This window comes from Ursus arctos, unplaced genomic scaffold, assembly GCF_023065955.2.
Source record: "Ursus arctos isolate Adak ecotype North America unplaced genomic scaffold, UrsArc2.0 scaffold_34, whole genome shotgun sequence".
NCBI classification, from domain to species: domain Eukaryota; kingdom Metazoa; phylum Chordata; class Mammalia; order Carnivora; family Ursidae; genus Ursus; species Ursus arctos.
Window position 1 is genome coordinate 9,556,911 of NW_026623030.1, and position 14,102 is coordinate 9,571,012.

The 14,102-nt window shown below is 61.1% G+C and overlaps 1 protein-coding gene across 1 annotated transcript in view; it reads right to left on the reverse strand.

Moving 5' to 3' along the window:
• The window catches only part of MN1 (MN1 proto-oncogene, transcriptional regulator), a 47,165-nt gene extending 41,483 nt beyond the window's left edge, over positions 1–5,682 (reverse strand). The window contains exon 1 of the mRNA XM_026484707.4: positions 719–5,682. Coding sequence (XP_026340492.2) covers positions 719–4,481 — 3,763 coding nt within the window. The 5' untranslated portion in view covers positions 4,482–5,682. The remainder of the gene's footprint in view (positions 1–718) is intronic.
• Between the last annotated feature and the right edge of the window lie 8,420 nt (positions 5,683–14,102).

Consider the following 14,102-nt stretch of genomic DNA (forward strand, 5'->3'; position numbering starts at 1 on the left):
AAGGAGTGGCAACCAGGAAAAGCCCGCCAGCCTTCTACAACCAGACAGGTCTCCAGGTTTCCAATGAAACCCTAATAGTTAAGAAGAGACAAAACAGCTATTCATTAGGAACAAATGTCAAATTAGGCGTTGCCTCTGAGTGATGCTGCTGACACCAGGGCCTGGTAACTTTTCTTTTTTTTTCTAAAGATGCTGGCCCACTGAAGGGAACTCAAGCTGGAGGTTGGCTGACTAGGAAAAGGTGGGAAGGTTGTTAACACAACTTCCCAGGTGTCCTGCCAGGAGAGGGGTGGGGGGAGCAGGCACACAACTCCTACAGAGTGGAACCAGCCTGAGTGTTAAGGGTGAGGGGCCTTGGTGTGAAAGCAAGGGGGCCTGCCTTGTCCTCTGAGCACCGGGCAACTCAGCTACAACTTGGTGAAGGGACTTTGAAATAATCCCCACAGGGCCACCATCTAAGTTCCTACCTGGGTGTGGAACTAGAATCCACCTGGCAGCACCTGGGGGATGGGAGGTGTGGAAGTGGGGGATCTGCCCACAGAGCCCTTGCTGTCACCAAAGGGAGGGTGTCCAGGTCTGAGCTGGGCATTAAGAGGGTCCGTGCCCTCCTAACCCCAAGGGATTGTCCCCTCCAATGGAGCACTCCAGGCTAGGCTAAGGCCTGTGGTAGGGATGGGGACGGGTCTGGGGGAGATAAGAAGGGAACGAGCGCATATACCTTCTTTGCTGTTGGGGTTCTGGGGTTTGGCCTTCTCCCAAGGTGCCAGCGTCTTGTCGTCGTCCGCGCCGTCCACCAAGGCCTTGTCGGCGGGCATGTACCAGGTGGCGCTGTGCTCTGCCATCAGCGAGTCCAGGTCGATGGTGCTCATGGCGCTCTTGACGGCCTCGGAGCAGCAGCTGCCCAGCTCGCTGTCACCATTCTGCGCGCCCGAGGACCCAACGGCACACTCACCCTTCTTGCCACCCTTGAGCCCCAGGGGCTGGTCCTCAGAGATGCTGAACTGCTGCCTCTGCAGCTGGATCTGCGCCTGGAGGATCTCCAGGGGGTGGATCTCGTCGGGGGGCGGGGCGCCGCTGCTGCTCGTCGGGGTCCGGACCTGCTCCAGGCCCGGCGTGCCAGGATGGCCCGTGCCCCCGCCGTAGCTGTCAGGGGTGGAGGTAGAGGTAGACATGATGCCCAGGCCGAGCGGGGGCGGGGGCGCCTTAGGTCCGTGTTCCCCAGCGCCCACCCCACGGGGAGGGAGTTTGGGCGAGCCTGTCACCAGGGGGCTCCTACTCGCTTTGGCCAGGGCTGGGGGGTTGTCGGAGCTGGATGACACCTCGTCCTCGTTGGCGTAGCTGGTGCTCACCTCGTCCGAGGCAAACTCGCCCACGTGCGGGGAACTACCGTCCGACTTGGCCCCGCCGTCCAGGGAAGCCATGAGGTCCGGCTGGTCCCCCAGGAGCAACTCGGCCCCCTTCCCCCACGACGGCGACGTGAGCGCTTTCTCATGAGGCGTAGGAGCCCCGCGAGCCTCGCTGGTGGAGCTTCCCCCGACGGCTGCGCCGGGCGCCTGCTGCTGCCCTGGGCTCACCCCAGGCGCGCCCCCGCTGTCTGGCGCCGCCGAGTACTTGTCGAAGAAGGTCCCGGGGCTCACGTGACCACTGTCCCTTTTTCTTCGACCCCGTCCCCGGCCGCCGCCCCCGGGGACCGGCTTGCCATCGTTCCCGGACGTTGACTCCAGGGTATAGTTTGGGGAGAGGCTGGTGCCGTCCCCCTGGGCGGGCGGGTTGGGCGGCCCTGAGACTTTGGAGCCGCTGTTACTAGTCCCAGACGGGCCTCCAGGCCCTGGGGCCCCAGGGGCAGTCCCTCCGGGGAAGTAATCCGAGCCCGGGTTGCCGGCCACAGCCGCACCATCGGTCTCGTTCTGGCTCAGTTTCCTCTTGCCCTCGGGCGGGTTCTTCTTGTTGAAGGTCACGTTGAGGTTGGGGGCCCCGAGGCTGGCGATCATGTTCTGGCAGGCGGTGGAGAGTGCAGCCAGGCAGCTCTGGCCGAACAGGTTGTCCTTGGAACTGGGCTTGTTGAAGGAGCCCAGCGACAGCGCGCCCAGCTTACTGGCCGAGGTGCGCTGGCTGGGCTGGAAATCAGGCTGCGGCGGATAGGCGCCCCCTCCGCTGCCGCCGCCCGTGCTGCCGCCGCCCCCGCCCGCGCTCGGCGGCGAGTTCACGCCTGGGCCGCTGTGCGCCGTGGCCTGCCGGTTCGCCGCGCTGAACGGGAAGCCGGGCTGGCCCCCGAGCGCCGGTGCTGTGAAATCCGGCGGCGGGGGCCGGCGCTCGGAGGGAGCGCTGGGCAGCCCCACCCCAGCCCCGGGCGACTGCAGTTGGCCCAGACCCGCCAGGCTGCCCCCGAACTGCAGGCCGGGGGAGGGCAGCGCGGGCACGTGGCCCTCTCCGGGCATCCTCAGCGGCTCCTGCAGAGGGCCACGGAACAGCACTCCCGAGCCACCGGGGGGAGGGGGCGGCGCCAGGCCCGGGTCGTGCGGGCCGCAGTCCGCCGGCAGGCCTGAGCCGCCCATCCTACGGGGCAGCAGGTCCCCCGGCGGCGGCGGGTGCGGACCTGGGAACCACGCGCTCTCCTGCGCCAAGTGAGGCGCCTGCTGCTCGAAAGTGCCCAGGCGCCCCGCGCCCGCGCTTTCGCGCTCAAAGTTCGGCTGGGCCAAGCCGCCCACCGGGCCACTGTGTACCAGGCCGCCCTGGCCCACGTCCCCGGGGTGGCCTAGCTGGGCCAGGTTGGGCTGGCGCAGCCGCTGTTGCTGATTCCGCGACGCCATCTGCTTAATCATGAGGGCCGCGTTTTGGCGCTGCTGCTGCTGCTGCTGTTGTTGCTGTTGCTGCTGCTGCTGCAGGGACTGGTGGTCCGGGGCCGGATGCTGCAGGGGTGGCCCCGAGGGGAAGCTGTCGGGCACAGGCGGCGTGAACTCGCCGGGTAGGCCCGAATAGGCGGAGGGCGAGAGGTGGTTGTCCAGCGCGCCGTTGTGCATGTTGCCGTTCCACGAAGCGCAGCGGTCCACTCCCGCGCTGCCCGGGAAGTCAAAGCGCGGCCTCTTGGCCACATTCATGTAGGGGGGCGCGTCGAAATGCTGCAGCCGCTGGTTGGGCGCCTGCTGGGGAGGGGGGTGCTGCATGTTGAACACAGGCTCCGAATACGGGTGCATGCTCCGGTTCTCCAGCCGGTGGATAGGGTACTCGAACTGTGCGTGCTGGCTGGGCAGCATGGGGCCCCCGTCCTGCAGGCCTCCGCTGGGCGTGCCCGCCTCGCCCTGCTGGGGCCGCGGGAGCGCGGGCGGGCACGAATTCTGTCGGACCAGAAGCCCGGGTGGCGGCGGCTGGGGCTGCTGCTGCGGCTGCGGCGGGGGCTGCTGCGGCTGCGGCGGGGGCTGCTGCGGCGGGGGCGGCGGGGCCTGCTGGGGAGGCTGCATTAACGGGTGCCTGGAGCCTACTGCCGGCTCCAGCCCCACGGGCATCTTGCGGGCCCCGCCGAACCTCTCGAAGAACACGCCGTGCTGCTGTTGCTGCTGCTGCTGCTGCTGCTGCTGTTGCTGCTGTTGCTGCTGCTGTTGCTGCTGCTGCTGGGCGTGCATTTTGGACAAGCCCACCATGCCTGCAGCTCTGGGCATGGCCGAAGCACCGGGGAAAGAGCCCCCGGGAACCTGGCGCCCCGCCGCATAATGAGGCAGCTGCCCCTCCGAATCGGAGGGCGAAAACATGTCGAAATGTCCCGAGGGCGCCTCGCCAGGGTAATTGTATTCCAGCGAGTCGACGGCTCCCTGGTTCGCCACCCTTCGGGGCTCCAGACTGTGGGAATCGGAGCCGCTGGAGGCGGGCAGGCCGTGAAAGGAGGCGGCTCGGTTAGGGCTCTGGTCCAGCGGCAAGCACGGGGCAGGCACCGCATGACCCGAGGCGCCCGAACTGTGGAAGTCCGGGAGGTTCCCGGGTCGCTGAGGGCCGAAGCTCTCGGGCCCCTGGCTCTCCGCCATGTGGTCGTAACCCTCCGCGAAGGGCGGCTGGCTGCCCAGGCCGCCGGCGGCGCCGCCGTAGCCAAGTAGGCGACCCCCGTGCAGGCATGAGGCCCCTGGGTCCGGGCCGCCAAAGTTGCCCCCAAAGTGGGGGTGATGTTGGTGGGGGTGGTGGCCTCCCGGGTGGCCGTGGTGCGGCTGCTGGCCTCCAAAGAATCCGTGCACCGGCTGCGCCTGCAGCCCCCCCGCGTGCAACTCCGAGTGGCCACGCGCGTGGAAGCCGTAAGGCTCCATGTTCATGCTCAAGATCGGCGGCTCGCCCAGCGCGCTCATGGCAGGGTCCACCGGGCCAGGGGGTCCCCCCGCGTGGAAAGCCGGGGCCTTAAAGTGGGCATTCATGCTTAGTCCGGCCTCGTTAAAGTTCCTCTCGCCCTGGCCAGCGTTCCTGCTGTTGATCTGGGGCTCGAATTGGTCCAGCCCAAACATACTTGGCAGGGGGCGGGGGGATCAATAGGGCATGACAGCCTGCTCTCCGCGGCGCGCCTCCGGCCAGCTAAACGTTCCGGCCCGGGGTTGGGCGCTCCGGGACGCTCAGCACCGCGGGGGCGCAGTGCGCACCACCTCGCCTGGCGTGTGGAGGCTGGGGGCTATCAGCTCCTCTCCCGAAGCTCTGGCTGGCCGGACCCGGGCCTCTCACATCGTGCGGTGCCGCGGGGCCTCCGGGAGCCGTGTTGGGGGGCCCATGCCCCGGCGGTTGGCACAGCCGCGGGTGGGTTTGCGCGGAGGGGACGGAGCTGCGGGCGAGTGGAGACAAAAAGTTAAGTGGGGGGAAGGAGGCGGGAAGGAGGAAGGGAGAGCAGAGCGATCACCTTCTTAAGTCCGATCGGGTCGGGTGGGAAGCCCCAGGACGTCTCCCGAAGCCTCCCGGAGTCCGTGGCGGAGCTGCTAAGGGGCCGAACAAGGAGACCCTTCAAAGCCGTGGCTGGCGCCCGGGCATGGACAGAGCGGTCCCTCCCCCCTCCCCCCGGAGTCCCCGCGCTCCGCAGCCCGAGCCTCCGCCGAGCACGATCCGCTCGCCCAGTCTCCGTTGGCCCCGAGCAAGCGGCTACTGCTCCTTCAGCGGGTCGGAAGGCTGGAGGCTCCGCTCGGCATCACGGGTGCGGGCCCTGAGCCGAGGGCGCAGCGGAGCTGGGGAGGCGGCAGGCGCCCGGGGTTGGAGCCGAGGTTTGAGCGAAGGCGCGGTTCCCCTGCTCCGCGGCGGGTGCGCTGCAACCCCGCGCGCCGCTTCGCGGCCACGTCCGCCGCCTGCCGCTTCTGTCCTCCTCTGTTCGGTCTCTGAGTTCGCGGGGGTCTCCGCGCCCGGTTCCAGGCGCGCGAAGGCAGCGAGACAAGAGGTTGGGTCGCTCCGAGGCTCGGGTTCCCTGCCTCCGCGCCGAGGTGCTTCGCGAGTCCCCCTCGGACCCGAGGAGGGGGGCGTACGCGGGTTGGGGGGCCAGTCTAGGTGAGCGGGCTGAGGCGTTCCGGCTACGCTCTAGGAGCCCGGGATGGGGGGGCGGGGGCAGTCCTGGGGGGGTCCGCGCACCCCTCTGCTGGCTGGCGGGGGGGCTCTGCGTGGGGCGTTCCGAGGGTCTCGGCTCCCCTCTCGGTGTCTGCCTCTCGCCCAGCGCCGGGAGAAGCAGCAACAAGTTTTGCATTTCAGCAATCAATTTCAGCCATTACATTTGCACCAATCAGCGCAGCCCAAGCTCCGGGCCGGGGCGGGGCTCGCTCTTAAGGTGGTCCTGGTTGCTGGCTGCTGAGGCCCCCGCCATGAACCCGCACTCCGCCAGCTCCCGGGTCCCCCGCGCGGGTTTTGCCTCGGGGTCGGCGCCAGTGCGCTGGGGGGCGCGCCCTGGCCTCCCGTCGCATGGGGCTGGAGGGGGCACAGGCGGAGAATGGCGGGAGCTTGGCTTTGTTCACCCCCCTTCCCACTCTCACAGTTCCCAACTCCCCACCCCTAACTGAAGCGAGACCTGCGGGTTGGGCAGGGGGCGGGGAGGTGGGCGGTAAGCGGTGCGGGGCGCTTAGACAATGGGGTCGCCAAGCAAAGCTCTTGGACTCGCCACGGAAAGTCGCAAAGAGTCAACTGCGCTTCAGCCCCGGGGCGAACCCTCGGTTCTTCACCGCTGTCTGCCTACTAGTGGCACCCAAGTTAGCCGGCCCTCGGATTTTTCTGGAGGTGGAAGCAGACCGGGAACCCCGAAGTTAGGGTTCTGCTCGAAAGACCCGGGCGCTTGCTCACTCCTCCTCACTGGGGCTCGCACAATTGTTCCCAGTCCGCACACTCTGGGGTTCCCCGTTCTCAGTCGCCGGCTTGCGTCCGCCCAGAGGAGCCATGACCACTCGGCTACTTGTGGGGGAGTGGGGGGTGCACATCGGTTGAACGCAGAGCCGCAGCCGTGAGGCAGCTAGGAGCTACGAGAAGACCCGCGCGCAGAGGGCGCACCCACTCGCCCGCCCGCTGGAGCGCCCTACTCCGGACACCCGGGCCAAGGCCCAGGCCCTCTGCGGGAGCGAGGTTGGCCTCCTTAAGAGATCAATTAAACTGAAGAGGCCAAGGAACGGAATTGGGTTGTGATACCAAAATCAATAGGAGTAATTTAATATCTGCCCTGCTCTTTATGAAATATTTATCCCAATAATCTTAGTTAAAATGTTTAGATCTTCCGGATCCCCACTGAGGCTGAAATCTATCTTGCAATTAGAAGTTGGGAGTTAGAGGGGATGGAGGGTAGGGAAGGTGTTTATTCTGTGTGCCTGCGTGTGTATTTTCCTCCCTAAAGTGCGTGTAAGGGAGGAAGGGGGAGAAGGCCTGTAATTTCCCTTGCCATAAAATAGCACGAGGCGATTTTGCTAGCAGACCAGCATTCTTCGGAGAAGGGGAGAAAAAAAAAAAAAGAACTTTCTTTGAAGAGCCCCTGATATCGCTATTAAATCTAAATAAAATTAAGCATGGTGTATAAAAATGCCTTTTCCCCCCACAAAAGAAAGTGTTTATCACCCAAGTCTGTCTAGCGTTTGCTAAATTGCGCATGAAATCTGAAATGAAATAAACGTTATAATAAAACCAACCCCTGAGCCCTTTTTAAATTTAAAAACCTCAGATGAAGCACTCCACCGTCGCGGGCTGGAGTTAAAAAGTTACCACGTTGTACGCACACCGATTCATTGCTCCCGGGAGTCGCTGCTGGGAAAGCAGACTCTGGGTGTTCCTGAGCCAAAATGCCAGGAAAATGGGCTTCACTTCGGGGGAGGGGAGGCGGGAAACAGGGTCTCTTGAGGGACTCCCGAAGAAAATAACACCCCTCCCAAAAAGAATACAAATGAAAACAGGCAATAAAAACCTGCAACTCTGAAACTCAGAGAGCGGAAGCCAGCTCAGATCCAAGGTCCTTCCTGGGACCTTCCTGTTGTGGATGTCTACGGATATTTTTTCTTTTTGAAATTAAAAATGAAAATTACCCCCACCAAAAATGGGGTCCATAAATAAGCATCGGGAAGAAGTATTTGTACAGGGCGGTGGAGTTTTAAAAGGATTTTTCTGCAGGATCAGGTTGTTGGTCTGTGATTAAATATTGATTTTGTGTAATTAGTTTTCATGTGAACTATCCTCTTGCTGATAGCTTAGAGGTTTCAGAACTAGAAAGAAATGGAATCGGACATGGAAATTATTACTTAGCAAAGTGACAGGGAAGTGAGAGCCGGAAAAGACTGGGGCTTGGCTGATTTAGGCACAAAGAAATAAAGGTACTGGGTGGGCCTCCAGTGACCCACCACCACCACCCAGGGCCCCAGGCCAGAGACGGGGAGACTCTGAAACTCCTGATCAGGAAGGGGACCAGTAGGGGGAATGGTCGCCAGGAGGAGAACCCCGCACGGGCAAAGGCCTACGCAAAGCCCTTGTCTAGAGTCATCGGTGCTGGGAGATGGGTGTCTCCGGAGCCCTATGTGAGGAGCATTATGTCTCATGTGTGTGTCTGGAGGGAATAGGGGAAGTTGGGACCTGTCTGGAGGACTGGGTGGGCCAGGCCGGTGGGAAGAATGGCCCACAGACCTGCAGTCTGGGGAGACCCTGGTTGGGGTGTGCTCTCGGCTGAGGTATGACTTCACAAGGGGGTGGGGGTCCCCTGAACACCTGGGCAGGTTTCCTGTGGAATAATTCTGTGTGCTCCGGGGAAGGGGGGGTGTGGGAGTATTTTTCTGGGGCTGTTTCCAAGAGTTCAGTCTACAAGGTGTGTGAGTGTCTGAAAGGAGGGTGTGTTTGGGCCTGGCTGGGTTTCTGTTCAGGATGTGTCTGGGTCACCTTTCCTTCACACTACGAATGTTGTGCGGGTGTGTGGCGGGGGGCCTGCATTTGTGTCTTCGCCTGCGGGGCGAGCGGGGCAGCCACATGTGTTTGTGTACGTGCCTTCACGTGCCTCTGGGTGTCTCGCTGAGTGTCCCTGGGGGAGGCGCTGTCGACCCCCCAGCCCTGTTTCTCTCCGTGGGTCTATGCCTGTGTCTGTCCCCAGGCCTGCGGCAGCCTCACACCTTGTGTGCAGGGGAGGGGGGGTCTCTGCTCGAGTGCGTCTGTTTCCTCTGTGAGTGGGAGAGTGGGTGCCCGCCTGTGTCCATCTGTGCCCGTGAACACGCGGGCGAGTGTGCCTGCATGGTGTGGGCGCCCCGCGAGTGCCGGGAGGTGCACTCAGCCTACGAGGGCTCGCGGTTTCTTTGGAACAGACACATTGCCCCCTAGCGCTCAGATGATTCAAAGTCCCCACCCGCCGGCACAGAGCCGGGAGCTTCGGGGAGCCTCAGGGCCCACCCCCAGGCCGTTCCTTCTCCTTCCTGTTTCCCTTCCTTCAGCCAGGCCCTCGAGGGGGGCTGAAAGTGCTGGCATTCAGAGGGGGCCTCAAGGCTGGAGAAAGGGGACAGCTGGACTGGGGCCCCAGAGCTGAAGAGGGATGCTCCCAGCTGGTAGCAAGCAGGGGGCTGCCTGGAATGGCCCCCGGGGGGCTACCAGAACTCTCCCTCCTGGGGCTGAAAGCCTGGCATATTCGAAACAGCCCAGGAGCTCCAATTTAAAAGGGGGTCCCCAGTGAACCAGTGAACACCCCACTCAACAAAAACACAGAACAACCGACACTGAACACCCTTCACCTAGCAGACACACGGCCCTACACCTGCCCCCCAGGTCCCCAGCACCAAGATAGGCACACTTGCCCACACACCCCACCATAAAGGACATGTCTGAACACCGGCTCCCAGGTGTGGAAGGCTCAGTGCTAATCGCTTTTTATCTGGGGTCCCACTGCAGCCTCATAGGAGCCCCACGAGGTTGGGGCTCTGAACCCATTTTACAGATGAGAACGTGAAACCTCGCACTGGCCAAGTGCCTTTCCCAGAGTCCAACGGTGGCAGAGCTGGGATTCCAAACCAACCCACCTGCCCCTGAGACCTGGCTCTTCACCACTGCCTGCACCCCCTGACGGGGATCCCACAGTGCAGGGAGCGCGGAGTGCCAAGAAATGGTGGCTGCCTTCGTCACTACTGCCACCATTATCACTATGAGTATGACTGTGGCTATGACGAGTATTATGAGTCTAAGTGCGTTTCCCTCTCCCACACACGCGAGAGAGCGAGGCGCACATGCGCACGTATGCATACACATACCTATATCCTCAGCCTTTTCTCCCTGAACCCCCTGCCCTTTAGAGCTTGGGAGCTCACAGGAACCACAGCAGCCCTGAGTCTCTATGCAGGCGGGCTCCTAGGGGCCCCCACGGGACTGCTTCCCCTGATGCCAAGCGTAGAGCATCCGCGCCATGGCTCCCTCTCCTGAGTCAGTGGTGGGAAGGGCATGAGTTCTGGCATTACGAAGCCAGAGTCCAATCTTGTCTTCACCGCTTTTGAGCTGTGCAACCTTGTACAAAATACTTTCCTCCTCCTGGCCTCAGTTTCCCCCGTTGCCAAGGGGAATCACAGCCAGTGCATAGGGGGCAAAACGATTGGAGACAATGCTTAAAAAGTGGCCCAGAGCGTGAGAGATAGCCTCTTATTACTATTATTATCATTATTATTTCTTCTAATCCAGGGAGGTGGAGAGCAAAATAATGATCCCAGAGAAACTGGATTGATTTGACAAATCAGCCTTGCCTCACCAGGCAGTCTTCGAGAAAGAATGATTGTGTTAGGTGGTCACCGCGACCTCCCCGACTTCACACTGTGCTGGTGTGAATGGGTGCACGCCCAGCACCGGTCCAGGGAGGACCCAGGCCTGAAGCCTCCGGGAGGGCCCAGGTATGGCCGGGGCAGCGGACAGGGGCTGGCTAGAGGTTGCAAGGGATGAGACCCTCCAGTAGCCACAGGCTGCCAGTCGCTAAGCAACCGCATCTCCTCCCTCTCTCTAAGCATGATGCCTGATATTTTGGGAGGTCTGTCCTCCATCTGTCCGTTGAGTGCCTAGTGTGTGCCGCCGGGCTCAGGCTGGCAACTCAGGAAAAAGGGGACGCTCCGGTCCCAGCTCTCAAGCTGGATCAAAGACGCTGCCTCATATCACACACTGCATTACACACTGTAAGGAGTAAAAAGAACTGCGTTGGGAAGGAGGGCTAATAGAGGGGTCTCCAGAGGTGGGTTTTGAAGGTAGAATAAGAGTTTAACAGCGAGAACAGGGTCAAGTGGAGAAACCAGGTTAGAGGGCATGGGGAAGGGCTGGGCAGCACTTGTCTAGAGCTGGAGGCGGGAGAGGCAGGTCTATAGCTCAAGAGGTCAGGAGGACCTGGATTGGGAGGACCCACAAGGCAGGTGGGAAAATTTGGACATCGTTCTGGCGAGCCAGGAAAGGATTTTAAGCAAAGCCAAGTGACATCGTCGGGGGTGGGTTTTAAAAGATCCTTGGAGACCTGAGGGTCTCTGGTTTCTTTGCCTTTCAAGGTGGACCCAAAAGCCGTCTTCACTGGTTTCCCTGGAAACAGAGCCTGGGATGGGGGAGAGCCCCGGGCTTTGCGTCCAGGCAGGCAGCACAGAGCGAGGTAGGACCGCTGGCTTTCCCATCTCAGGGTCGTTTGCACAGACAAGGGTCCCCTCACCTCAATAACTGCAGATGCTACACCCTGTTGAGTAGAACTTCCCACCGGGCCCCCAGCTAGAGGAGGCCGAGGGACATGGACAAGATGTTCCAAGCCCAGTTCTGCTGCCTGCTGACCACATGACCGTGGGCCAGACCTGGACTGGAGCTCGTTTCCAGCTCTATGTTAATACCAGTTTCTGAGGGTGTCAGGGAGGATGAAGGCATGGGAAAGCACCCAGCCCCTACAGTATCATGTATATCATATTTACATCTTATTTATTACATCCTATAATATATTAAATAGCTACCTAGTGAATTAAGTACTATTATTTTCCCTATTTTGTGCAGGAGGAAACTGAGGCACAGAGAGGCAAAAGGATTTGCCCCAGGTCATCCAGCGCATGAGAGGCAGAGCAGGACTCACACCAGGCCTGGCTTGACCCTACGATCAGCCCCCCACCCGTCCACAATCTGCTCAGCTTGGGCCCGGGTCTGAGCTACCCCTCCCCACAGGAGGAAGGGGAACTGGCCTCACCAGAAAAACTCCTCCTTCCCTTGCCCCCGGAGACCCCCAGCCTGGCTTGGGGGTCCCCCTGCTTCTCTGCTTCTTCCTGCACATCCCCTGTTCCCAGAGGCCTCTGGGGCCCAACCGTAGCATTTCAATATGAGAGAGCCAGTGAATTTGCCCTCGAGCCACACTTGAAACAAGACCGGGCCACTTCACAGCTCACCTGGCTGCAGAGGGCTCCCTGTACAGGAAAGGACCTCTTGCTACCATAGAACATTCCAGCTTCCCAGAGACCCGGACGCACAGGGGCCCAGTCTGTAACCTGCTTCCAGCATCGAGCCGTCCTTGAACCCGGCCTTCCCTGGAGCACACTCCTCTTTTCAAGAGCCTAGCTCATACCCAGTACCCACATGCTCAGCTGTGACCCCGGGGCGGGGTGGGGAGGGGACCCGAAGCGGGACCGCTGCTTGAAAGTATGAATAGTAATGTTCACAGGAGATGCCTCTTTTCTGAGCTCAGAAACTTCCCTAGACTTCATTCCATCTTGAAAAAGATCGTAGGAGGTAGGTAGGTGTCTCCATCATCCCTGGGAACTTGCTGGAGCCCACACGGCTTGTCCATGGCCGGGCCTGGTCTCACGCTCTGGGCTATAGGGTCCTCAAGTTGTTCGGCCAACCCCTCCATCCACGAGGTTTTCTCTTCCCCAGACGGCATCCGGCTCTGAGCTTCTATTTTCCATTCTCTAAGCGGAGTGTGCTGAACTCAGGCCCCAGTCCCAAAATAACTCAAACCAGCTCCATGGGCTGGAACTGAAGGCCCAGCGACTCCATCGCCTGAAAAAGTTCTCGTTCAGCAAAGTAACAGGCACCCCACATGATGCATCACGCCGCACACAATGAGTCAGAAAATGCAAAAGTTCGGCGGGGTTCATAATTATTCAACAAACCTATTTAGCGTGATACATCCCACCCCCCCACCCCTTCGTTCTCTCCCTGCGGCCACCAGCAGTGCGAGCTCATTACCACCGAGAATGGAGCTGGCAAACCAGCTTCATAAACGGAACCAAACAAGCGTATATGAGGGGGAGACTTTGGACCAGCCAGTTGTTAGCCAAAGCCTTCCCAGTGGCTTTGTCTGTTGTTCCCTCGTCCCTCCCTCCCACCCCCCCACCCCCGCCGCTGGGGAGGCTGCAGTATAGTGGTGTCTCCAGTGGGGCTGGGAGGGGGGCCAAGGCAAGGGGAAGGTCACCCAGACTTGATCCAGCAGCCCCTGAGGCTGAGGACTCGTCTCCCAGGGAGGATTCCGCAAGGACCTGGGGTCCGCAGGCTGGCTCGGTGGGTCAGCGGCCGCGACAGCCGCAGGGGGCTGCCGGCTAGGACCCCCTTAGCTTTCCACTGCAGCGGGAAGGTGCGGCTGGTGTGGCTCCAAGCATCCCTCAGATGCGAGATCTATGGCCAGGTCATTCCTGTCTCTGTGCCTCAGTTTCCTCATCTGTAAAAGCAGATCCCAGCATACCTATGTCAAAGGATGTTTGTGAGGGGGGCACCTGGGTGGCTCGGTCGGTTAAGTGTCTGCCTTTGCTCCTTTGGCTCAGGTCATGATCTCAGGGTCCTGGGGTCAAGTCCTGGAGCCCTGCATCCAGCTCCCAGCTCAGCAGGGAGTCTTCTTCCCCCTCTGCCCCCTCCACCCCCCACCCCCCGCTCATGCACGTACATGCTCTCTCACTCTCTCTCTCTCAAATAAAGAAATAAAATCTTTTTTAAAAAGGGGGTGTTTGTGCGAATACCATGAAATGATATGGGTTGAGTATCACAGTCTCGAACCCCCCCGCCCAAGAGGTAAGTGGAAGCCAGTGTAGGAAAAGGGGGGGTGGGGGGGCCTGGCAACCCACCATAGCAGGAACACATTCTGTTCTGAGCGCTCACTGTGCCAGCCTCCGTGCTGAGTCCGCTCCTTCGAGTATTTCTAACTCCTAAGGCAACAGTACCCGGGGTTATGCATGTACCCATTTTATAGACGGGAACTTAGAGGAAGGTAAGCCACTTTGGGAAGGAGTGTGGGGAGATTTCCTTCGAAATAAGAGCCTTCGCCTGTGGCCCAAAAGCCCCCCGGGGGGGGGGAACAAACAGAACTCCCCGGGGAAGGGTCGGACTCAGGCACCCCACCCCCGCCGCTCAGGCTTGTGGAGTGGCCCCCGGGGCTGGTGGGCTCCGAGAGCCTTTCCCGCTCCGGTGAGGCCATGGAGCCCAGGCAGAGTCAGTAATGTGCTGATTGGAGTCAGATCCTTGGAAACGTTCACAAATTATCACTGTTTGGCCCGTGACAGTTCGAACAGCGTTTCCTCCACGAGTTGTTCTGCGAGGAAGCGGGGGGCCCGGACAGTCCACAGGTCAGCAGGATTGGCCTCCAGTGCGGCCACTCGCAGTCACTTTACCTCTCGGAGCCTCGGTGTCCCCATCTGTCAAATGGGGAGAATGATTGTCCCTTGGGTCGTCTGCTGGGGGGGGGG